Genomic DNA, 24,717 nt, shown 5'->3' on the forward strand with positions numbered 1-24,717 from the left:
TCCTTGAATTGTCTGTCTTTCTTAGGGTCACGGGGTCGTCCAGGTTTGAACGTGGCATCGAGTTCCATTGGGTCCGACCAACGGTTGTCTCGCGGGTGTTGATCCCGTCGTCTGCCCTCGTTTCCCCGGTAGGGGTAACTTTTCTTGGGCTTGTCATAGGTCCGACGTTCCTTCTGGAATTCGTATAGTCGATTGTCGATTCGGACCGTATGTTCGATTAGCGCTACCATGTCCGTTGGTTGTTGTTCCAAACGGGCAAGTTCCATACGTATATGGCTCTTCAGCCCACGTCGGTAGTGGCTGATGAGTGCGCTGGCGTCCCATCCTGTCTGATTGCCGTATCTCTGGAATTCTGTGGAGTATGTGAGGGCGCTGCCAGTCTGCTTAAGTGCAAACAGATGGTCTTCTGCGGTCTTAATCTCATCGATGTCTCCGAACATGCGTCGGATTTCCTTACAGAATCCATTCCAGCTGCCAAACATAGTCTGCGTAGTTGTCATGCTTCCATTGGTACTTTCATATTTGAAATAGTCCTTGAGGAATGGTTCGATCCATCGCAGGGCTTCCCCCCTAAGGTAGGACGCAGTCCACAGGGCATAGCTCTCCTGGGTGGGAAACTTCTCATCATTGAAGTGCTGGTACAGTTCGACCTGTAGCAAAAACACCTCAAGTTCCTTTCGGTTGCCGGAGTAAGTGTCGGGCAACTTGACGCGTAGAGTTTCCTTGAGTTCATTGACGGTGGGTGCATCGGGCATCTCTTCATTCTCAGGCTTAGACCTCTGAGACGAAGTTGGCGTGGTGGGGGTTTTCCCCTTCGAACTGACGACAGACATGTTGCTTTGTGTGTAAGCCGGTACCTCGTAGAAGTGGTGCTCAAAGTGTAACGCTGACTTCTAAACGATAGAAGACACAGAGGTTCTCTTGCGTAAGGGTTTACTTATCAGAGGAGGCAGGGGATCAGACACAAAGGCTTCAAGTAACACGTTACTAGTATATAACAAATACTGTATTGAGTTGAGCATGAAGCTCCTATCTAAGGAAATACTATCTACTTATATAGTGGCGTCGTGCCTAGTGGACTCTTGGGAACTCACTCGAGTCCTCGGAGTCCTGGACTCTTAGGACTCTTCTCATCATCCTGAGAGTCCGTCACGTGATACTTTCGGAACTACTATTCCCCGCTGCCCCTCCAGGTACCAGGGCCGGTCTCATGCGACCTCCCTCCTTCCTGTCCTGTAGTTGGCCAGCCTTCTTGTTCCGTCGTAACAATTATCTCTCGAGCAAGCTGTGCCCATAGGAGGGTGGGGTGCTTGATTGATCGTGCGATGATTGCGAGGACAGTAGCGTTGAGTACGCTTTCCATATCGATGCAGCCTATACCACCGTCAGAGAGGCTACAGCACGTTTGGAGGTTCTGAATTTTCTTGTGCTTCTGGTCATCCCATACCAGCCGGTAGTATTCTGCATCGAGCTCCTTTTTGACTTGGAGTGGGATGTCGAGAAATCGGAAGGAATAGCGAGGAAGCGCCATTATGAGGGAGTTGGCTATGAGGACTCTCCATTTAAGGGATAGGTAGAAGCGTAGCCACCTATTCGAAACCTTCTTGAACTTTTGGAGTATGGTGTCCCAGTGATTGTGCACTTGGTCATCGATATCGCTGCCGACTGGTATGCCGAGGTGGGTATATGGGTTGGCCGGAGTTATCATTTGGACTTGGGGGATGGAGATTTGGGGAATATCGCCAACGAGTAGGAGGTAGGATTTTCCCCAGTTGATTCTAGATCCTGAAGCTAGAGCATAGTCTTCGAGGATGCATCCCATGTGGTCTGCTTCAGCTTGTGATCGAATGATAATGGCCGTGTCATCAGCATACATTGAGCAGACTATTTTTTGGGATCCTACGAGGATGCCTAGCAGTTGGTCGTCATGTATGAGACGTTGGGCGAGGCATTCGATCACTGCAATAAAGAGAGTACAACTGATTGGGTCGCCCTGGCGCAGCCCACATCTGATATGAATGGTTGGTCCAAAATGGCCGTTGATAAACACCCGGACTGTGGCGTCCTGGTAGAGTGTTTTCATCCATTGTATAAATTGATCTGGGATGCCTAGGTAGGCTAGAACTTCCCATAGGAAAACGTGGCTAACTCTATCGTATGCTTTCTCTTGGTCGAGGAATAGGATAGCGATGCCAGCTTGGTGTGGCTGTCGGTGCTTGCCAATTAGGTATTGAATTGTGTGGATATTATCATCAATTAGGCATCCTGGTAGGAAAGCTGTCTGGTGAGGACCAAGCGCAGTGCTGAGGGCGTTGATGAGCCTTTTCATAAGGATTTCCGTAAAGATTTTGTAGTCCACGTTCATGATTGATAGTGGGCGGTAATTCTTGAGATCTTCGATGTCACCTTTGTCCTTGTATAGGAGGGTGAGAATTCCGTTCGTCCAATCAAGGGGTGTCTTGTTTTCTTGGAGGATAGCGTTGAATAGAGAGTGTAGGCGGGTGGCGATGGGGGCCACGCCTGAATTAGGAGCATGCTGGAGGAGAGTTTTGTAGAACTCGGAGGGTAATCCATCAGTGCCTGGTGACTTTCCCAGAGCCGCGCGGCGGATTGATGAGAGGACCTCATGTATGGTGATCGGCTTTATAAGCTGAGCAGCCTGGCTGCGTGTAATTTGAGTTTTCAATTGGTGAAGGAAGGTTTGGCGGGGCTGGGGGGCCGATGGCTTTTCAGAGTATAACTGGGTGTAGTATTCAGTTGCCAATCGTAAAATGCCAGGAGTATCTTCGATAAGTAGGTCTGTGTTGGGGTCGCAGAGTTTGCTGATATTAGAATATAGCTGGGAGCTTGCGCGGGCGTAGAACCATTTAGAGGGTTTTTCGTTAAGTAGGGAGTTTTTGGCCATAGCTGTGTATGAATAGGTTTGATAATGCCATTCAGCTAGGCAGTTCTCCTGTATCTCGATGGATTGTATTTGAGCTTCCAGACTAACGTCTAGGAAGTTTGGTCTTCTCTTTTTCCATAGGTGGGTTCAGCAGCGTTCAAGATTGGTATGGAGTCAGTTCTTTGCCTTGTTGGCTAGCCGGTTGTACTCAATCGTGAGCTGCTTTACCGTCTCCTTATATTTAGGCCACTCAGTGAGAGGGGCTGTGTGTGGGAGGATATCTAGCGCTTCAGTGCATAGTTCCCGAATCTTCTGGCATTTGAGGAGGGGGGGGTTCATGCGCCATCAGCCAGGGCCGCAGGAGGTTTGGGTTGGAGTGCCGATTATCACTGTGACTACCCAGTGGTCTGTAGGTAGGCCGCTAGGGGTGGTATCCCATTTTTTAGATGAGGGCATTAGGTCTTGCCGAAGGTAGATTCGGTCAAGTCGGGATCAACCTTCGTTTCCAGAGAATCATGTGTATGCAATTGTATCAGGGTGGCGGTCTCGCCAGCCGTTAGTATATTCGGTGATATTTTGTCCCAAGTGATCAATGAAGCGGCGCACTTCTCGTTGGAGGGGGGCGGTAGCCACTTCATGAGATCTTGCATCGATGCGGGTTGTTACCATATTCCAATCGCCTGCGATGAGGTCGACTGAATGTGGGAGGGGGTGGAGCGAAAGGTACTCATTCATAGATGAGAACCATGGGGTCCGGTCTGGCTTGTGTGCAGGGGCGTAGATATTAGCCAAGGTGATGTCTCGACCTTTGGCTGTGATAGTGCATATGATAAGTCGACCGGTAGAGTCCTTAAAGGGATCAGTGGGTGGCCATTTGACAGTATCATTATTAGTGATTACGGCAACTCCAGTGCAGGTTCCATCGAGCTTGTGCGCGCAGATGGATATGAGCGGATACTGGGTTTCATAATAGATAGCTAGGTCAGAAGTGAGATTTGCTTCTTGGGCTAAGTGTAAGGACACAGGGCACCCAGCTCACAGTAATAGCATATGAGAGTGCGAGTCGGAGGCTAAACGGATGCTATCCTATAGGTCTACTATGAAGGATACAAAAAAGATGAAGGGGGAACCCCGTTGAGTCTGTTTCCTTAAGTACCCGAAACGGGCCCAACCCTAGCCCTGAACCTTTCACCGTAACAGGTCTGCATGACACCGCATTTAATAACCTAGATCTTTACATGCCCGTATCTACATGAAAGAACAAACCGTCTAGTGGAAGAGCCCTTGAACCCGTTGGTGGACAGCCTGCTGAGGACCAACCAAGGAATCACTCACCGCTACAAAGTAAGAATACAGGAAAACCCCAGTCTATCAGTAGCGGCCCCAGCTCTGACGCTGACATGGAGAATTCTGATCAAGAAGACATACAGGCTTCCCCTATTAGGGACCCTATACCCAAACTTATCCCCAACTGCCTGAACCTCTCTCTTCCCGGAGGCTTCGAAATGGATGCGATAGACCAAGAAGACAGGCTGGAAGAGCACAGCCAATGCTTTAAATGCAAGAAGATCTCCCGAGCTGAAAAACGAGAGATGAAAGCCCAGATGACGGCCGCCAGGTTACTCGGGGCTGAACCCCCAAACCCGTGCAAAAAATGCGGCGACAATTACTGGGCTGATGATTGCCCAAAGCAAAAAACCAAGACCACAGGAAGAGCGAAGATCACCCAGAGTGATCCCCCTCAGGATACTATCCTCGATAGCATTCAAGTCCTCCGGTCTGGCGACTCCTCCCCCAAAGAAACTCCCGATATACTAATGCCGGATGCTGCACCAAACCATGCTGCAAAGCATAAGCGCATAGTCACCGATGGCACAGTATCAGCGCCTCGGTCACGAAAGAGACTGCGACAGCAGGTGGATGAAGTCACACAATCACTTGGTGCTTCATCAGTCTCCTCAGAGAGATCTGCTTCTACTAGCACCACCTCTCGCATACTCCCCTCCCGTCCCCGAGCCCAAAACCCAAAACGCTCCAGCCAAGAACGTTCCCTACCAGAAGATCTGAAGCAGGTCGAGGAGATGAAGCGCCGTCCATATACGCCGACGGCCTCCACCCCTATATCAAACTGCTGCTCGCTCTAAGGGACCGGAACTTCACCCTCCCTGAGATGGTAGATGCACTGGTTCCACAGCTGTCACAGACTTGCAACGAGTATCATCACACGATGCAAAGGGATGGCTAGCTAAATGCAATAGCCCTGAAGCTGTGCAAAGAGCTTCAGGGAAGAACTTTACCCTTGAATCACACGAAATTAGGGCCTCCCTATATCACTCTGGAGGCCCTACAGCATTCATCACCAATCACTCTGCAGAGACCAAGTTTCCTGATTGCTACTGCAATTGCAAATATGAAGGAGTTCGCCCGGAACAGGTTCTGGATGGGCACCAATGAATACTGAGGAATCACAAGTGATAAGGCAGTGATAGTTTTTGAGAAGGCTCCAGGCGTGCACCACTTCGACCTCCCATTACCTCCGTCTAAAGGATATATCTCATCCTTTGTCATTAAATTTAGAGCAGTTGACCCCGCACACCCTGCAACTTCTGCAAAGGTAAGGACCACTCTGCAATGCGATGCAAACTCGCTCAGCAAGTGGTCCTCACCGGTGAAGAAGCTCTCGAAGCACTACTGGAGGTACTGCATCCCAGCGCATTATGAGCCCTTCTTCTACCAATATAATAGTTGTCTCCCTCAACATGCTTTATCTGCTGAACCGAGCTCGGACGAGAGCAGTCGCTGTGAAGGATTGAGTTATTTTGCTTCAGCGACGTAGAATAGAGGTAGGAAATGCTTTCTTCTTCGGCGTGCGTACTGGTCCCATTGAATCTCTGACGTAGAGGCACTCAATTTAGATTCTGAATAGAGGGCTCTGATCACCACAGTGCTCTCTATCTCATCTACTAACAGCACGTAGGACTCGTGGTCTCCTAAGTCTAAGAATTATAGGTAGTGAGGGGAGCAGCTGTTAAGGAGGCTAGGGAATGCAAGAGTATCCTTTTAGGGCTAGTGACATAGGGAGGGAAGTGAGTTAAGAGGGGAGTGACTCTTAGGTACATAGGGAGGGGTAGGAAAGGAAAGAATAAGCTAGACAGCTTAAGAGGTTCTGTTCCTATAGAGACCTAAACTAGAGGAAGGTTACGTAGATGTAGGCTAGACACAAATACCTCCCCTAAACGAATCCTACTATTACAAATTATACACTAGGTAGACGGGCTACGTAACAGCATTTTGGTTAGTAGGATAGGAAAGCTAGGTCTATGCTACTTAGATAAGGGTATAGATCTGTAGTAAATCCTATGAGACACGGTCGGCCTTATAGGGAGGAGAGATCTAGCAAGGTAACGCGAAACAGCTTAAAGCTATAGGGTGTAGCTGTTACGATGGTCACGGAGGTCAAGAAGCCAGTCCGGAGAATAATAAGCTAGATTGAATCTAAAGAGAGAAGAAGAAGAAGAAGGAAGGAAGGTGAGGCTATTCCTCATAATATACAGTTGTCCGCTTAGCGGTTGTAGCCTTGGTGGCTAAGGCTGCACCTGTAACAACCATAACAACATAACAACCATAACAACCATAACAACCATAACAACCATAACAACCATAACAACCATAACAACCGTAATAACCATAACAACTGTAACAACCGTAAAAACCTGTAAGCTATAATCGTAACACTACCTCCCCTCTACTAAGATTGATCTCCTGATCAAGAGTAAGATCATTGTGGCTTATGTGGGTATTATCGGTGGAAAGCTTGTGTGAGTTCAGGTGCATTGTTGAAGTTTGTAGCAGGATACCAAGTGTTGTCTGGTGGGTGGTTCTTCCATGCTGCCATATAGAACAGCTTCTTCCGTAGGAATTTAGAATCTAGGATTTCTTCAACTTCCCATTCAAGTTCATCTTCTATAATAATTGGCAGGGGTGGTTCATGGTGCTGACCTTGTAAAGCATCATCTGAGTCAAGTCGTAAGAGGTTGCTGTGAAAGACAGGATGTATCTTCATGCTTGGTGGTAGCTCTAATCGATATGCCACTTGCCCAATTTGTTCGAGAATCTTATACGGACCAACTTGCTTGTGATCGAGTTTCTTCGATGGCCTCTGAATCCTGATATTTCGTGTAGATAGCCATACTTGATCTCCAACCTGATATCTTGGTGCAGCTTTCCTGCGTTGATTTGCGAATGTCTCCATGCGAGTTTGCGAGAGTGTGATTTGGTCTTGCAGAAACTCCCAAATATCTTTCATGCTTTGTATCATATCCTTGTGTTCCTGTGGTGCTATTTGGAACTCACTGTTCTTAATATCAAAACTCATTCTTGGCTCGAAGCCTTTATTTGCAAATAATGGACTGATTTTGTAGAGTCTGAAGGTAGAGCATTTGCTGCAAATTCTGCCATGCAAAGATATTCGACCCAGTTGTCTTGGAGATAGTTAACATGAGCTCGTAAATATCGTTCAAGTTCTGCATTGAACCTCTCAGTTTGCCCATCCGTTTCTGGGTGGAAGGCAGTAGACAATTTTGTTATAACTTTCCAAACTTTGCAGAGGATTTTCCACACTGCAGCCACGAACTGGGGGCCTCTGTCTGAAAGGATCGAATTTGGTAAACCATGGTGTTTCCATACATGTCAAAAGAGTAGCTGTGCTGTTGCTTCTGCAGTTGTGCCTTCTTGGCCTGCAAAGCATGGGATAAAATTCTTTTGTAAGTCGGCATGCTACGACAAGGATAGCATTGCTTCCTTCAGACAATGGCAATCCTGTAATAAAGTTGAGTAATATGTCCTGCCACGGCTGGTTGAAGAAGTCCGTTATAAGCATCTCTTGTAGGTTTTGATCTTTTGCAGATATGGTAGTTCTTGATGTATTGTATAATTGTCTTATCCATCTGGGGCCAGTAATACTGTCTTTTGATGACCCGAATCATCTTCCCAATGCCAGGGTATCCCATTTCTGGTTGGTCATGAATTTCTTGTAAGAGTTCGACATGAGCACTTTCTGGAACTCAGACTCTATTATGATAGTATAAGAGCCCTTCCTTCACCTCGCAATATGCTAGAGCTATGTCTGGACTGTTTCGTTCTCCATTCTGCAGCTTCTGAATAGTGTCTTTGCATAAGCTGTCTTGAAGTTGCGCAGTTTGGATTTTGTCTAGAATACTTGCTTCCTGTAGGTGGACTGGCGCGAGTTGGATGTCTTGATTCACCTTAGCATCTTCGAATTTCCTTATCTCTTGGAGGTCTGGATGGAGTCTCTTGAGTGGTAGCAGGGTTTGAAGTTGTTGTTTTTGGTGGTCATCTTCTTCGTTCCCTTCTGGTCTATCTCCTGGTCTTCGAGTTAATGCATCTGCTTTTCCGTTCTGTTTCCCAGGTCGATATATAATTTGAAAGTTAAATCTTGACAGAAACTCAGCCCATCAAGCTTGCCTTCGAGTAAGCTTCTTTGTTGTCATGAAGTATTTAAGACTCTTGTGATCTGACAAAACTTGGACTGGCATTGCTGTGCCCTCGACTTCTGGTCTCCATGCTTCGAAGTATCTGATGATGGCAAGTAACTCCTAGTCATAGATTTCGTAATTGCATTCTGCAGGTGCCATCTTTTTCAAGAAGAATGCAACTGGATGTAGGATTACAGTGGCTTTCAGCCGTCCACAAGGTCCCACCGGAGCTCAATTCAATTTGGATCCGGTGGCGCAAACTATATCACAAGAATATCCAGGACGGGGTCATCAGAGCTGGAGCCCGCAGATGGGGAAGCGGCATCTGGAAGACCCTATGGGAATCTGGAGCTACAAAATTCGGCGACATATGGGATCCTGACGTTGATAGCCCAATCACCCCACACTCCCTCACACCACAAAAAGCTTCGGAAGCCCGGCGTGCGATAGAACGACTCGTGGACAAAATGCCACCATCACGGAAGGCAGTCCTTCATTCTAGAGCGTTCTCATTATACGACCCAAGCGACCCCCCAAGGGAAGAGTTCTTCATTGCCTACAATAAGAAATAACTCCCTATCCATAAGCTCAACTTCACGAAAGCCTACAAGATTATGCGAGCACGCCGCCTCCATAAGGTAGACTTCTCAGATGCTACTACCAATATCCTCACGGCCTACCGATCCATAACTGGGATATCATACTCCCCTGCTACACTATGGAAATCGGTCCGAAACGACTATAGTTATAATAAGGCAGGCGACCTACTATGGCGCCTCCTACATAATAAGTATTTACAGGATGCTCTCTAGAATGGCTCACGCCGAACCTACAGCAATGCCCGATCCATAACTGAGACTTCACAGCAGATCACATATGACTCTCGTGCTCCGTATCCCAAGGAGTATGGGACGATGTCGCCAACATATGGCGCCGCATCTCACCCCGCCCGCCCTGATCCCTCGTTCTATGAACGAACTTAAAGCCCTAATGGCCTTCGGCCCCTCACACGACCGTGTCTCCAGAAGACAATGGCAGTCGATGGGCCGGACCGCCATATGGAGCCTGTGGAAGGCATACCTCTCACACTCCTTTGAGAAACCTGTGTTCCTCTGGACAGAGCACAGAGCAAGAGCGGCCTACCGTGCCATGATTTTTCAACGCATCCTATCGGAAAGAGGCCTTAGTACCAAGGAACTGTACCGTAACGCTGCGCACAATGAAGGATCCTTTGAGCGAACTTGGAATGAGAACCCCCGTAGCATCCGCATCCTCCACGGACCGCAATGCCTCCAGGACCTCCCCCCTCTACTTTCCGAGGAACCTACCCAACTACCCCCTAATTCTACGGACCTACTTGCCCCTACACAAACCCATGTGGAGGGGCAATGGGACACACCGACGAACTCCCCCTAACATTATTACAGTCACAATATGATTGAAATCAAATGGGCACATACGGGGGCCACGTCCCGAAACTATCAGCCCCCTTGACCCGAAACACTACAATAGAAGAGCGATGGAACGGTGGTTCGACTCCACCATGAAGCTCCCGGTGGCAACATATCTCTTCTACCTCTACGGAGGATACAAAAACAACACCAATGCTTCTATAGATGGGCCTGTACCCAAGTTAGGTTCTTGTCGTTAGATGGTTTTCATCTCCATTTGGTTGGTAGTCCTCTGTTCTAGGTTGGTTAGTAAATACCTTCACACCTAGTATTTCTCCTAATTAAGGCGCAACCCTCTCCTAGCTCCAACCGTGACTCAATTTTGGCTCTGCAGACTCTCAAAAGAGAGATGGAGGTTCGTAGGATGCACCGTGTATAGGTGTTGAGTCTTCGCATCCCTAGAGAAGTTGAGGGGGGCGTTGGATGGGAGGGTTAGGTAGATTTGGGGGGTTGATTTGGAGGAGCATTGTAGGGAGGCTGTGAGGGGGTTTTGGAAGGGGAGGAGGGGAGAGGGGGCGGTGGAGGCGGCGTGATAAGGATGGATAGGTGAATAGATGGTGGGAAGGGGGATAGAAATGCGAGAGAGATAGACTTGTGGCGATGGCGACTCTCAGAGTATATTTCATTCCTAACTTGACCCTTCCTCCAGCTCTTCTCTTCCTTGGTATATCCACCACCGCACATGATTTTCGAAAACACCCTACAATCAAACTCTCAATACGCAAACGGCCCATTCACACCATCCACCACAACCGCCGGGTCCCGCATCCCCACCATAGATGAATTATACGTCATCTCATAAGCCCCAAACATCGAGTTATCAACTGGTACATATACCCGTCGGTCTCCCCTCCTCTCTACGTCGCTGTCCCCCGTTAGGTCGATCACAAACTGGGTTTTTGACTTCGGTGGTCTTCGCCTTGCTGTATGTGTTTGGCTGTGCGATGCTCCCGCAGTGGCAGTATTACTAGTACTACTAGCGGCTGTCCTCCTCCTTTTAGGGCTCTGTTCTTCGGATGTGCTGGCCGGTGTCTTTGCTGTTTGTATTCCAGTTTGAGGCATGCTCGGAGAAGCAGTATCACTAGCCGTTGTCTTCCGCTTCTTAGACATCTGCTCGTCAGAGGCGCCGCCCTGTGCCTTTGCTGGTTGCAAAGTGCTCCCAGCCGTACTTTGTATCTGCCCCCGTATATTTCCCCTTTTTGTAACCTGTGGAGTTGGCCACAAGTTGAAAGCTTCATCCGGGCGTTTTCTACCCTCCACAGTCGATCCCATACGATCTTTCAACCAAGCGATTTTCTTTCTTCTCCTCGCTGATAGCGGCGAGCTCTCCCCCACCACCGTAGCCCTCGCCGGCGCTCTCACCGGTAACGGCGTGCGCTTAGCCTTGGATACCTTCCCCTCCTGCGAACTATCCCCTTCGGCCCCAAACGCGTCCTCTATAGCATTCCGTATCGAAAACCGCGATGCACTTGCGACTCGCTCAGCCTTCCGTTTCGCGGCTTGCTCCATCGCGTGCTCGGCACGTACAGCAGCAACGTCAACACCGAGACGCGCTGCGACGGTGGGTGGAAAGCGGGATTTTGGTAGGGAAGGAGGTGGGTTTGTTGGGCTGATTGGGATGTCATTTTGCGTTTTGTGGCGCTTGCGAGTAGTTTGGGGAGCCCCGGAAGTAGAGCTGCTCAGTGATGAAATGTCGTCGTCTGTTTTCGCAGGAGAGCTGAGCTTAAGTTTGTCCAACGCTCGGCAGTATCGATCTTCAGATACATCCCCAGAGGAAGAGTTTGAGTCAGGTATGGCCGTAAATTCGCCTCGGTCATCAGATGTGATCATGTCGGCAAAGAGTTGCTTCTGAATCTGTTCAGCAACAGGAACTTCACCCGTATCATCTTCTTCAGGACCATTTTTAAGCCAAACTTCTCTGTAAGAAAGACCCTGAGCCAGTGCAACAGTGCGCGCAACGCTATTACCAGCAATTTTATACTGCTCGCCACGCGTGCCAGTCAAGGCGTCCCCCTGCACAAACCCCTGTGCTATTTTCGCTTCCTCAATGGTAAGCAGGCGCGGCTGGCTCCAATGGAGGACGCGGCCAGAGCGGGCATTTTCGGGAGAGCAGTTGGTGACAATAGTCGAAAACAGGGAGGTGGGAACTATGCGGCCGTAAGCTCTAGAAAATTCCATTGCATTATGTCGCTGCTTCCCTTTCTTCGTGACGGTATTGAAATTTTCGTAGTCGTGCTTGGTCATGCCGGTGATATGTCGGTTCTTCCATGTTTTGATGAAGTTCATACCGGGGGGGCTGAAGGGGATGATATTCATGTGTTGTCTTAGCGTATCTCTTGGACTTCTCGACGGGCGGTGGTCTGGATACTGGGAGCAGTGGCCTGGGTGACCATCACCGATGTCTGGTAGGTGCTCGGTAGCTTCGGCCGCAGAAACAAACTTGAACGGAGTTTCCACGAATAACCTTTCACCAAAGGCCTTTCCATTCGCCATTGTCCCTAAACCACGATCACTTGTGCCATTCGGGTGAGAATGGGAACAGTCGGGACGTGGTGGCAGCTTAAATCCAGGGGCTGCAACAGAGACGAAAAGACGGCTTCTACCCTGTGGACTGCCGAAGCTCCATGCATCCAGAACGTAGACCTGGAGCTGATATCCCATCCCAACAATACAGCAAATGAGCTGGGACAGGGAATCATGATTTCTTCCCTTGCCTTTCTGCGCCATTGTTAATACATTTTCCAACAATGCGTATTTGGGTCGGTAAAAATCAATCATCGATGCCACATCAGCAATGAGGGATTGGTTTTTTAGGCCCTGAGCCGAGTCTTTGTTGGGGTTGAGGATTGAATATCCGACACAGGGGCTTCCTGCTGCTATGAAATCGATGTCTCCGGGTAATGGTATCTCAAGTGCTCCTTCGACATTACCACTCAAGGCTTTGATAAGCATGTCGTCAACAGAGCCACAGAAGAATTGGGTTGTCGTTGGATCTTCGGTGTTGGCGTAATAGGTGGCAATCGCATTTGGTGCCATATCGACTGCATGGGTAAACTTGATAGCCCCTGCTTCTTCAAGGCCCCTGCCAAAATTTCCTCCGCCACAGAACATATCCAGCCCACGCAAGCGTCGAAATGGTGGAGGCTGCGTAGGATCAAAACCTTGGATTAGTGATTGTGGGCGGCTGGTCGAGTCGATCTCTTTCAAATGATTTTTATCATCTAGCCTCACTAGACGACTTGCGATATAGAACATATCGCCAGTGCCATCACGACAGTAAGGGGCAGGGACCTCTTTATTTATGATTTGGCTCTGGCTGTAAAAGCGCACGAAGCACCGACGATAAACTTCGTCGGCATCAATGCTGGCCATATCGTCACTATATACCAGTTCGTTTGGTCTTGCAGGAGTATCATCTCCGATCTCACGGCGCCGGAGCAGCCTCCGGACTCTCACAAAACTTATTATCCCTTGCACAAACCCTATAATCTCACATGGCTCGAGACCAAAGTTTGACTTGAAGCACCCTTTGGGATTAACAAGGACAGTGTCGCCAATTTTGTATTGCTCTGCAAGTTTTTGTATCGGGGTGGTAACATTGACGACCAAATGATCGCATAGTTTGTGCTCTTCCTTAAACGTAACAAACGAATTATCGCTCTCATAGGTTTGCCGAATAAAGAAGTCCGCTTCGGTTTGGCCTGGGTTGCCATCCCAGGCTACAGAGACCTTGCAGAGCACTTCATCCTCGGATATTCGAGAAGTGCTGCAACTGCAATTATCGGAAAGAAAGAGCTCATCGCCGTGGGGGTACTTCATAAGCGCGCAAGCTGTATCCGCTGGCCTATATAGCCAAAGAACATGGAATGACCGGTTTCCGCTCTGGGTGGTGTGAACCCCTTGCACATAGACATACCAGCACTCATCTGGTTCTTTCCAGTGAGTTTCCTCATCTTTCCAGCTGCTACCAACTCCATCTGTCTTCACTCCGAGGACATCGCCAACCGAAATAGATTTAACATCGAATGGCCGCGAACAGAACTGTTGTAATGACCCTTTCACTTTGCGAGACTTGGCAGCCGGAGTGATGCTCGTTTGAGTTTGCAAGTCGGGGTTCTCTTCAGTGAACTCCGCATCTAAGGTGAGATGTAGAGCATTTCCTTGGGACTCGCGGCGAATCTGGCTTTGAATGGATGGATGGACCTTCTTCAGGTGACTGCCGAATTTCATGTGCTCAAAGCAGTCATACACATACGGGGTGACGGCTGTCATCGTTTCCTTCGGCTCGTGAAACGGAATGGCTGTCTTGTATTTTACCTCAGCCCATATGTCCAAGTCGTCCAACATATATGTTCCTATGGCGTCTTTGGCGATGAAATCAATGTTAGATGTGAGCGCCGACCGGAAATCTCGACCATTGTATTTTTTCAACCACTCTTGGAATGAGGCTGACTCTCGGTGTTCTTTTCCCATCCGATCTGCAAAATCTCGTCTGAAGTTGTGGATAGACACTTTACGGCCCGCCTCAGCAACCTCCAGAGCGTAGTCGACAAAGTGTTTCGAAAGATTGGCCAGCCACAAGTACCCATCGTGATATCTCTTATAGTGTGGATGGGGTTCTTTCAGTCGGTAATAGACATTTGATCTGGAGTTTGCGCATGACTTAATCCATACGTGTTCGACCTCGTCGAATTCTATCCCATACCCCGCAACCGAAACAAGCTTGAATGGCACGCCCTGCACATATCTCTTCTGTCCTCCAACACTCAATATACCATCAAAACAGTACAATGGGTTTCCTGGTCGAGTTATCAGGTCCTGCAGACCAGTCATCTCATACGCGTGGTGGCCGTTCGTTCCTGGCAAATAGATGAAGAACTGGGATAGTTCAATCTCGAGGAATTTGTCGTCGCCATAAGAAGCATTGAGCCCAGAGGGATTCTCTTGCTTTACCAACTCCTGGAAGTCCTTCACCACCTGCCACTCTTTTGACAAGGAAAGTGGTGGTGTATTGCCTTGGTAACCTGATAACGGGTATATGAATTCAGATTGCCGCAAGTGGTGGAGGATCTTCTTTTGAGGTTTCGATTGTAAATCAAGGGCAGTATCAATTAGTTCAACGAGGGAGTCATCCTCTGGGGAGAAATCGGATATTTCCACAGGAAACTCCGGTGATGGGCTTGGATCATCCTGCTCCGAGTCGTCGTCAGATCCACGGGGGGAAGGCGGTGTAAACGACAGTTGTGGAGTGATATAGCCATGTTCGACGTCTTCGTCGTCTTCTTCTGTAGGCAATTTCATGTTAGTATATATATCTGTGGCTTATAGCGGAACAGTTTGGCCTGTTGTAAGTTTACTTGCCAGTTATCCATGGAGGCATTGTGAACACATATATAGGCGAACCACTTTCCTGAGCCTTGTGGAACTTATTTCGTATAATAAAAAGTAAAAGTAAAAGTGAAGTCCTCTATTCCCTACACATTCGTTTGTCGCTGATATCCGAGAATGACTAGGCAAGATCTGCTGGCACCCGGCGGGGCCACTGGAGAATGAATGCGCAACTTCCAGTTACTATTCTCGGGGGGGGGGCACAATTATAATAGCCAAATACGCAAGAATAAAGAACGTCCAACAAAGATCCAAGAGCCTCGGGGACCAATGGCCCAGCGCACAAAAAGAGTATTGTGAGGGGGACCGGGGACAAGGTGTGTCGTTGGGAACTGGAAAGCATTGACCGTTCTCGTCTGCGTCGAGAGGCGAAGGTGCGGCAGGGGCCATTGTTCGAATTTATTTTGGATCCTCCCTTGCTTGTCTGGAGACCCCAACACCGAAATACTCCCATACAAGAACAAAGGGATCTGTACTCACACTGTGGAATGTTTGGAACAAAGAATTCTATTCTCTGAAACTGTGGCGTAGCCCTTGCCAAATCCGATAATTTATTGCTCATGGCAGCTGCTAGACACAGAAACCGAAACCCGGCGCTGGGAGAGAAGCAGACACAGTTTAAATGACAATATCACTTGGTATAAACTCATTTTTAGTTCTGATTGGATAAATCTACGAGGCCGCGAGACAACATCATTAAGTTAGCATTGATATTAGTATATATTGACCCCTTCCCCCCTCGACGCCCCCACCATAGAGCAATTCGCCTGCCCACTCTGCGTCACTGTCGTCTAAACTAAGTGCGCTTTTCTATTCTGCCTATGTGAGTCCTCATCCGGTATTGTAGGCTCAATAGCAGAGTCAGCCCGCTAAGTCCTACGGCCGGGGGGGACAGGTGGATGACATGAAGAGCCACTCGGTGGTGAGAGTGGCACGGTGACAGCACGAGTTTATCTTCACGGCGAGAAGGATGCGAGAAACCCCGGTCAAGAAACTGGAAACTATCCAGGTAATATTGCCCAGAATATATAATTTAGTTAACTCGAGGTCAGCACACGGGGGTGTACTTGTCGGACATGCTTTGTTTACTTTGTTAGCTCATCATCTGCAAACGACGACATTTATATAGATTTCGTTGGTACACCCTGGTAAGGTTGAGAGAGATAGATTTGGCTCCAAGTTGGGCGACAAGCCGGGACTCCATAGCTGTAGACCAGAGTATGCACCAGACTTCAGCTGATCGAGCCCGCAACTTCTTCTTACCCCCTCAACAACAATCTCAGCAGATCACAAGCTATCGAGCACAAAATAAATAGTCACAGTTAAGGCATGGTATCTATGAACAAGTACCCCCCTATCCCACCAACCACATCGCCGCACACTAATAAAAACAAAAGAACGCCTTTAAACAGCAGTAGTTGGGGCCTCGCCCTCCGCCACCACCGCCGTCCCAAGCCCCCTATCGGGGCTCTGCAGGACCAGCTGCTCATGCCTCCTCGCCCGTAAAAAGTCGCTAATAGCCCTTATGAGAATAAACCAGCCCACCACCATCAGAATATACGCCGCCCAGTCATAGCCATTCAGCCCGCCATCTCCAGCCTCGAAATCATGGCCATCCGGATTATGCGGTGCATTGCCAGAGGAGTCTCCTGGTACCGCTGAGTCCCCATCATCGGCGCCTTTCATGTAGAAGCCGTACTGGATGAGGGTGACGCCGAGGCCAGCGCGGGAGCCGTTCTTCGCGGCGTGGGTGGTGTGGAGGAGGTAGGTGAAGAGGAAACCGACGAGCTGGAAGGACATGCTGATCATGCCGTTCCAGGCGAAGGAGAAGAAGGAGCCGACTGCGAGGCCGTCGATGTACACTTCGTTCGGGTCGTACGATCCGGGGGCGACAATCGTCGTCTCCCAGTATGGGGGCGCTGCATCTGCGGCGGCTTGTTCGTATGTCTAGTCATAGTCAGTATGTCCCTCTGCAGGGTGGTAAAGGGACTGTGGACGTACAGGAGGGTGTTCCTCCACCTTCTCGCCTCTCTCCGGCTTGGCGCTCAGATTCGCAAAGACGCCATCACTACCGCTTCCACCTCCAAAAACCCTCCCCTGTATCGTGGGCGCAAAAACAGGTGTATGTGCCGGCCTTGTATCAGCGAGCTGTATCGCACCGTCTGTCCTGGGTGGCGCATCGGAGTCGCTTCCTGTAGGTGTGTCATGTGCTGATGACGAATCCGTCGCGGTCCCCCGCATCAGCCGCTGCCGGTCGTCGCCGTCGTTGTCATCGTCGCTATCTGAGCCGTCGGCATCAAAGGCATCGGCGAGGTTCTGGTCTGCAAGGGCGGGGTGGCTGGAGGATCGGGCGCGGGTGGGAGATGAGTCGTGGGAGCGGAAGGAAGGGGGTGGCGAGTTGGGGGTTGTGGGTGTAGGGAGGTAATCGTCGTCTGCTGCGGCTACCTGTGGTTGAGGTTTGGTTAGTAGAGTGTCATGACTACAGCAGCGACATCGTGAATGATTCATGGTCTCGACCATGAAGGGGGTCCTGACGTACCCGCTCATATCGTGAGGAACTCATTTGTCCTGGCACTCTCGCTCCTCTCTATCCACCTAAGTATATATATAAAAGAAAGTAAAAGAAAGTCGTATCGAAGGATTGTCAAGACAAATGGAGATTTGGAAACAGGCAAACGGTTAAAAAAAGGTATCGTCGTCCGGTTGGTGTTAGGTTCCAGAAGGCGGATGCATGACGGAGTGTCGCCACCGAGCAATATTCCGTTCTGACGATGCTGATTGGCCAGCGCACTTCGATATTTCCGACGCCTCGAGATTCAATCCCATCAGCCTCGCTTGAACCCTTAGCTGTCTCTCATTCAGCCGCAACAATGTCTAAATCTGTACGCTCTCTCTTCTGGCCTTCCTCATTCAATTCAGCTAACTCTCTTAGGTCGCCTACAAACACCTCGTCCGCGCCCTCTCTCTCTGGCCCAAGGACCGTCTCCGCCCAGACTGCCAGCTCCAAGACATCCTCCTCGCGCGCGCAAACAAGACCTTCATCCCAGCCGCCTCCGCATCAGGCGCCCCCACGCCCGCTATCAACGAGAGAGCCGAGCTCGAGAACGCGAACGCGTTATATAGTCTCCTCGACAACCGTTATGCACTGAGAGTAAGTTATTTTGCTCGCGGTGGCAGGAAGAAGCGGAGCAAGGTCTGGTCTGTGGTGAACAATTAGCTAACAAAAGCAGTACCAACCCCGAAAGAACCTGCTCATGCGCCCAGCGAGCAACCCAGATCACTACAACGATATCATCGAGGAGATTGACGCCGCGCCGAGCCGCGGGATGTGGGGACGCATTAGAAACCGCTTGTCGGGGTTGTTGAGGTTTTCATAGGTGCGGAGCGGCGACTGGTGGGATGTACGATACAGGTTGTGTAAACTGTACGATGCAGGCTTAGGATAAGGCTTTAATAGAGAGAGGGGCTGGGGCGAGAAGAAAGTGATATGTATACGGGATATATATGGCATAGCTTGGCGTTTACGGAGAAACAGTGTATGATACAATAGCCACTGGCGGCAGATAGGAAAACAATTGGGAGAGATATCTATATATAAATGCTATTCAGCATCTCTCACAACGAAATCTCTCGGGTGTGTCTGATGCCATGTCTGGGACTACTTCACAGTCTCTAGGGTTGAGAGTGACGAAAAAGGTAATAATGCAAAGATGGAAGTAGCACCACCACCACAGAGCCTAGACACACGGCGCTCTTCCCGTTCCAACGACCCCACCGCCTCCGTACCCACCACCAATCCTTCTCACCACCGAACCAGTCTCACCTTCGCCCCCTGTCGCCACCGAAAAGCCGATATTCCGAGAACCCCCTAACATGCCGCCGAAGTCAAAGGCGATAGCGATATTCTAATCAGTTAAGGAAAATGAACCTCGGCCAGAGAATGTGTCTCATACATATGGAGCACTTCGCTGGATTTTAGCCACCTGTATGTTTTACAATATCTCCTGTTCTCATGTGACTTTTGAGAGCCCGGGAATAGGATAGGAGGAGAGGGGGTTATAGCCCAGATAAATAGAGTAGTTGGGCTTGTAGAGACCTAACAAGATACTATATACGAGTATATAGCAAATAATATGTTGACTTGAGTACGAAGCTTCTATGAACAGCCGTGGATATAATAATATACCCCTTCTATTTTATATATCTAACCACGCAGCGGTCCTGAGAATCCTGTTGCTCTCAAGTTTCTTCCTGGTCGTAGACTCACAGCAGGGTGATGGGAAAGGGAAACATTTCCAAGCCAGTCATTTTGCGGCTCAGCTAGGTCTAACTCGTGGAGCACGTTTTGATGTCATGTCTGTTCTCCCCAAAGCCTCGGTAGATGGCTGCTGTGATCTGGGATGCCCCCCTTTCTGCATAATGGGTGAATCCATCATCCTTGACCAGTCACGAAGCATTTCAGTATTTTCTTTTGAGGTAGCCACCTCGTCACCAGCACGTTCAATCATTTCGATATTGTACGCCTTGACGGCATTTTTGACGCTGGAGTGATCGTCCAGAGCAGACTTTAACTTTGTGACAAAGCTGGCGGCATCAGTGATACCGTGATTCATACCTTGACCGCGTTCTATATAGCTTAAGTCAGTTGTGCATTCTTATTTTTACTGGAAGTACCCCAGTGAGAGGAAATTCATGACAGAAAACAGACAGATGAAAGCACATAATAGATAGTAAGAGAAACGTACGAAATGTCATCGGATGTGCGGCATCTCCAGCTAAGGTGATCCTCCCATTACGATCATCCCAAGGGATAGGCATCCAGTATGAGATTTTATTCTCATGTATAGATGTGCCTTCCGGAATCCAGAGATTCGCAGAGCGGAATGGTTCTGCGAAAGTTGCTGCTTTTTTCTTTAGGTTTTCGAGCGATATAACATCATCTTTGCCCTTGTGCGAGGTTGTCTGTAGCTGAAAGCTCCAAGTGGCTGGGTCGTTGGGATCAGGGACATTCTGGACTGCCAGGATTGTCAACTTTAAAATGCTGGAAGAATCTAGGACAGAACACACTAGATATCCACAACCAATGCCCATCAGGATGGATTCCCATAGCCATTATTGGATGCAGCTGGCGCACGAAGCGGGCTTTTTTAGCATCATCATACTTGACGCATATGTTCACCGCTGAATATGGCACACTGGATGCACGGCCCTTTTCCGGCCCAAAAATACAGGTTCGGACGGCTGAATGAGCCCCGTCTGCGCCCACAAGCAACGAGCCAACTGCTCGCGAAGAATCCGCAAAAACGGCCCTAACAGTGTCTTTATCATCGTCATATACGACATCCTTCAAAGTCTTACCGTACTAAATTGCGGCTGCGAGCTTCACGAGTATTTCGTCCACGAGATACGGCACGTACTTCAACTGATATACCCTCTGCACAGAGGCTTCTGAACTTCCTTCTGGATACACGGAACATCCGCAACAGCGGCATCCTTAAGTAACTCGCCAGTTTTCCCATTTAGAGTCGGCAGAAGTCCTAGGTCAGGCGGGGTGAAGTACGGATCATTTGCGACGGACTGAAGACGATCGAAGAGGGCTTCAGGAAGACATTGTCGTAGTAATGGGATCCCCCACTGGATCGACACCCCCCATTCCGCCGCTCTATAATGCGACGCAGAGGGCTCGGACTCGAAGACGATACATGCAATGCCTTCCTGGTGATGAGTATTAGCACACGCATATGTGATTGGGACCCGAATATCTGGTTTGTATGGTACCTTCTTCAGACCCTGGGCGATAAGCAGGCCAGTAATACCTGCTCCTGGTGTCAAATCTTGGGTCACCACAAACTGACATGTCGCTTAAACTGACATGTCGCTTAAACGGACTCACCAGCTCCAATCACGAGCAGTCGAAAGGGTACATCTTCAGACATTGTTCTAGGGATTTCCTCGCCTCTTTCAAATCGTCTTACGGACATACGAAACGACAGCAAAGGAGGGGTAGATGGGTAGAGGGATAATACATAAAGTAGTACTCCGGTAAGTACCAACACCCTGAGGATGTTCAACGTCTTGCGGCACGGGACGTTGATCCGGCTCCGCGAGACCCACTGACGGATCCGTGTGGATGGCTAGTGTGCGCCACGGGGGACCGACCCCGTCGGGGGACCTAAACCGGACCGGACCACGGTCCGGTCTGAAGCTCATAAACCGCGGTTCCCCGTCGGTCTGCCAAGACTGTCATCACCTGATGACTGGGTTAGTTGACAATGACGTGTAAATATTCTATATAATGACTTATTTTCCATGTGTAATTTGTAGTAGATGCAATTACTATAATTATTACTATAGATCTATATTACGCCATGACTCCCGGATTTCCCGACCAGACCGGGACTTGTTACGGACTTGGCTTAACTCAATTGTTTCGACCATTTCCCTATAAGGTGACTGGGCCCTATTGTCCTCCTTTGGCCTTGTAAGTGAAGGTAGGGTGCAATCATACCCGTCGTGGCTTGGGGGTAGCCCCTCTACATCTTCTGGCTCTGAATCAATTAAGTCAAAGGTTGATGTATTAGCCTGACTTGGGTAACGAACTTGGCGGCGTTGCCCTTGGCGGTAGGACTGTGATTGCTGTACCATTTGTAATGGACGGCCTCGTCGCGATTGAATAAAATCAAACCGGTCCTGGTTCCGCTTTGTCCTATCATAGGTATTTGGCTGCCTTGGGCTTCGGTCTGGAATATACTGTAGCGTCATCTTCTCTTGGATATTGTCAATTAGAGCATGATACTCAAACAATATTTCCTCATCATTCATATAAGTTGAATCAATGATATCTGTAACAGAGTAGTGTTCAAATAGCTGTTCCCGTTCATCTTCTGGTGGTAGAAGACAAGCATAATTCCCCGTATTGTATCAGGGGTCATTTGATTGCGCTTATAATTACAGACAGCGCGGGCAGTACTAAAGACTTGCTCAACAAGAGCTTCTGAAGCAGGAATACAAAGTATATTCCGGGCCATAGCAGCAAGTCCAGGGAATAGTCTTTCGTTCTCTTTCCACCATTTTAATGGTGGCTGATGGGAGGGTGCTAATAAAAGTTAGTAGTGATTACTATAATTATTACTATAAACTTACGGAGGGCAAGGTATCGCTCAATCTCTCCTCCTTGATCTTCATTTTGACTAATGGAATTATAGCTCCGCTTCCGATTTAACATTAGAGCCATTGGGTCCTTGTCTAGTTCCATGTAGTTTGACTGGTGCTGCTTCGATCTTTCTTGGTTTGCATAATGTTGTGTGTATAACGCCCGGAATTCCTTCTCAAAATGCCCCCGCCAGTTTTTATTAGGATTCAACCAACAATAATCAGGGTTAAACACTTCCATCTTTAACCGTGGAGATAGAATAGCACCAAAAGCATAGAAGTTACCAATACCTGTACAAGATAAGCTATAATACTTATCAAGCTTTTGTACAGCTTTATCAATAGCTTTTAAGAGCTTTGGAATCCATGGATCTTGTAATGGTTTAAGCCGGCAGGTACACTCCTCAAGCCCTTCAAATAGCTCATCATATGCTGGGAGAACAAAGCCTAGTCGTGCACCACTTGCTATACCTATATTTGAAGTCCAGAAGCTAAACTGGCGAGTAACATCAATAAGGTAGGTGATATGTTTCCACTCTTCCGAAGTAATATGGAAGATAATAGCTGGAGTAAACTCAGTTGTAAACTTATTCACTGCTTCCTGGAGTAGGACCGCTCGTAGCATCATATGTAGTGTTGAATCCCACCGGGTTGACACATCTTGGATAAGTCGTAGGACTTTTGCTCCATCTTTAATGCATTGTCTTTGAATTCCCATAAATTGCTCTCTTCGCTGTGAGCTAGAATTCACAAAGACAGCTAGCTTCCAAAGCTAGTATAGTATTAGTTGTGATTACTATAATGATTACTATAAACATACCTTGGCAAGTGTCCATGGAAGGCCCTTTTCCTTACTTAGATCTTTGAGTTCGTCTACTGAATTGTCATCCCAGTCAATCTGTAGCTCTGAGTTTGATGGGTTTAATCGAATTGACCCAAGGAGAGCCTTCTGTGCAAGCTGAACAATATGTGCAAAGCATGGGATATGATGAATACGTCCGTCATGGTATCTTGTTGGCTCAGATGATAACTCAGCTATCATATCGTTGATAATTGCCATCATTGAAGTATTGTTATCAGTTGTAATGCAATGAACTCTACCATCTAGGTGATATTGAGATATAACACGCTGAACAATAGTTGCAAGGTCTTTCCCAGTATGGGCTCCATCGAGATACTCAAATCCAATTAGAGCTTCACGGTATTCCCATTTCTCAGTGATGAATGTAGCCATAATACCCATGAAGGAGTGTCTTGTTCCAGGGCTAGACCAATTGTCAAGGGATAATGCACATCTCGACCCAGGAGCAAGACCATGAAGGGCAATCTGTTGTGCATTACCTACCATAACATCAAGGCGTTGCCGTAGGGTTGTTGGTGAAGGAAGTGGATATTTCTGGTTCTGCCATAGTGCCATCTCCCTCCATATAGGATTCTCAACTGATCGGAATGATATGTTTAGGGATACCACAGTCTCAAGAACAAAACTGTAGAAAGCTTCCCTTGGATCCAATAAGCTCAGGATCTTCGCACAAGGCTCTTTGAAAGTCATAAATGCGATTAAAACGCGTCTTTAACTCGGGGCGGCGTTGTATAAATCGATATGCCCACCGCGTCCCAACGTGCTTTCCCCCACGCGATTCAAGGATATAATTTGCCATATCCTCCACACTAGCAGGCCGAGGCGCAAATCCTCTTGCATCCATATCCAATATATTTCGAATAATCACTTCCTCTTCTAGCTCAGTCAATTTATGACTATTGGCTTTGGTTTCGCGTCGAGAAGGTCGGCCGGCCATTCTATCAGTAAGCGTAGAATAAGGCACTTTATATAGTATTGATGCAGACCTGCGATTAAGCGATTTACATGTTTGAAGAGCCTCAATAGCTAGAATGATTCGCGCTTCTTGGGTTTGGATTTCCATTGGTAGTTGTGGAGGAAACGCGTGTTGAAGTTCGTAGGTAGCTAAGTAGGGAAAAGTTCACGACTCGGTGACATTCACGACTCGGTGTACAACCACGTTATATCATAATTATATTATTTCAAAGAAAATAAAACAACTGAATATTTCCTAGGAAATATATCTATCCTATACGTACCTCTCTATTTCGCTTGAATTTACTTAGTTATAATATCTTAAATTACTTATGGAGTATATTTTAATAGCAAGTTTCAGTAATATGGGTCTTTGAGAACAAGAGCCAATTATGGTAATATTTATAGTAAGCTATAGAACCATAGCATTAGAAGTAGTGGATTGAGCTACCTGGACTGTTCTAAAAGTATGACTAGATCTACATATTGTAGCATTTGGCAAGAAGCTCGTCTGATTCCTTAGTAGGAGGT

The 24,717-nt window shown here is 48.2% G+C and overlaps 7 protein-coding genes across 7 annotated transcripts; 3 read left to right on the forward strand and 4 right to left on the reverse strand.

Moving 5' to 3' along the window:
- Positions 1 to 4,284: 4,284 nt before the first annotated feature.
- VC83_07135 (uncharacterized protein) lies at positions 4,285 to 5,028 on the forward strand (the record flags this gene model as incomplete). The annotated part of the gene is made up of 1 exon (XM_024470713.1): positions 4,285 to 5,028. The coding sequence occupies one exon, from the start codon at positions 4,285 to 4,287 to the stop codon at positions 5,026 to 5,028; it is 744 nt and encodes a 247-aa protein (XP_024321955.1).
- Positions 5,029 to 8,552: 3,524 nt separating this feature from the next.
- Positions 8,553 to 8,951, forward strand: VC83_07136 (uncharacterized protein; the record flags this gene model as incomplete). The annotated part of the gene is made up of 1 exon (XM_024470714.1): positions 8,553 to 8,951. The coding sequence occupies one exon, from the start codon at positions 8,553 to 8,555 to the stop codon at positions 8,949 to 8,951; it is 399 nt and encodes a 132-aa protein (XP_024321956.1).
- Positions 8,952 to 10,301: 1,350 nt separating this feature from the next.
- DIM-2 (DNA methyltransferase Dim-2) lies at positions 10,302 to 15,536 on the reverse strand. The gene is made up of 2 exons (XM_024470715.1): positions 15,192 to 15,536; positions 10,302 to 15,115 (listed from the first exon to the last, which is right to left on the reverse strand). Exons 1-2 carry the CDS (start codon positions 15,208 to 15,210, stop codon positions 10,545 to 10,547), a joined length of 4,590 nt encoding a protein of 1,529 aa, XP_024321957.1. The 5' UTR covers positions 15,211 to 15,536; the 3' UTR covers positions 10,302 to 10,544.
- A 1,021-nt stretch (positions 15,537 to 16,557) lies between these two features.
- Positions 16,558 to 17,949, reverse strand: VC83_07138 (uncharacterized protein). Its single transcript, XM_024470716.1, has 3 exons — positions 17,758 to 17,949; positions 17,220 to 17,663; positions 16,558 to 17,165 (listed from the first exon to the last, which is right to left on the reverse strand). The coding sequence occupies exons 1-3, from the start codon at positions 17,779 to 17,781 to the stop codon at positions 16,623 to 16,625; spliced, it is 1,011 nt and encodes a 336-aa protein (XP_024321962.1). The 5' UTR covers positions 17,782 to 17,949; the 3' UTR covers positions 16,558 to 16,622.
- Positions 17,950 to 18,873, forward strand: VC83_07139 (uncharacterized protein). The gene is made up of 3 exons (XM_024470717.1): positions 17,950 to 18,100; positions 18,151 to 18,369; positions 18,449 to 18,873. The coding sequence occupies exons 1-3, from the start codon at positions 17,990 to 17,992 to the stop codon at positions 18,593 to 18,595; spliced, it is 477 nt and encodes a 158-aa protein (XP_024321963.1). The 5' UTR covers positions 17,950 to 17,989; the 3' UTR covers positions 18,596 to 18,873.
- Positions 18,874 to 19,534: 661 nt separating this feature from the next.
- On the reverse strand, positions 19,535 to 21,154 carry VC83_07140 (uncharacterized protein; the record flags this gene model as incomplete). Its single annotated transcript, XM_024470718.1, has 6 exons — positions 19,535 to 19,845; positions 19,964 to 20,233; positions 20,286 to 20,580; positions 20,673 to 20,933; positions 20,997 to 21,034; positions 21,112 to 21,154. 6 exons carry the CDS (start codon positions 21,152 to 21,154, stop codon positions 19,535 to 19,537), a joined length of 1,218 nt encoding a protein of 405 aa, XP_024321882.1.
- Positions 21,155 to 21,751: 597 nt separating this feature from the next.
- On the reverse strand, positions 21,752 to 22,403 carry VC83_07141 (uncharacterized protein; the record flags this gene model as incomplete). Its single annotated transcript, XM_024470719.1, has 4 exons — positions 21,752 to 21,757; positions 21,819 to 22,060; positions 22,171 to 22,300; positions 22,362 to 22,403. The coding sequence occupies 4 exons, from the start codon at positions 22,401 to 22,403 to the stop codon at positions 21,752 to 21,754; spliced, it is 420 nt and encodes a 139-aa protein (XP_024321881.1).
- Positions 22,404 to 24,717: the final 2,314 nt, after the last annotated feature.

Source organism: Pseudogymnoascus destructans (genome assembly GCF_001641265.1).
Source record: "Pseudogymnoascus destructans isolate 20631-21 unplaced genomic scaffold scaffold_18, whole genome shotgun sequence".
Classification (NCBI taxonomy): domain Eukaryota; kingdom Fungi; phylum Ascomycota; class Leotiomycetes; order Thelebolales; family Thelebolaceae; genus Pseudogymnoascus; species Pseudogymnoascus destructans.

Coding starts and splice junctions, on each gene's coding strand:
- VC83_07138 (XM_024470716.1), bottom strand. CDS start 17,781: ATGAGTTCCTCACGATATGAGCGG. Junction 17,664..17,757: donor GTTCCTCACGATATGAGCGG/GTACGTCAGGAC, acceptor CCTCAACCACAG/GTAGCCGCAGCAGACGACGA. Junction 17,166..17,219: donor AGGTGGAGGAACACCCTCCT/GTACGTCCACAG, acceptor GACTATGACTAG/ACATACGAACAAGCCGCCGC.
- VC83_07139 (XM_024470717.1), top strand. CDS start 17,990: ATGCTGATTGGCCAGCGCACTTCGATATTTCCGACGCCTCGAGATTCA. Junction 18,101..18,150: donor CCGCAACAATGTCTAAATCT/GTACGCTCTCTC, acceptor TAACTCTCTTAG/GTCGCCTACAAACACCTCGT. Junction 18,370..18,448: donor ACAACCGTTATGCACTGAGA/GTAAGTTATTTT, acceptor TAACAAAAGCAG/TACCAACCCCGAAAGAACCT.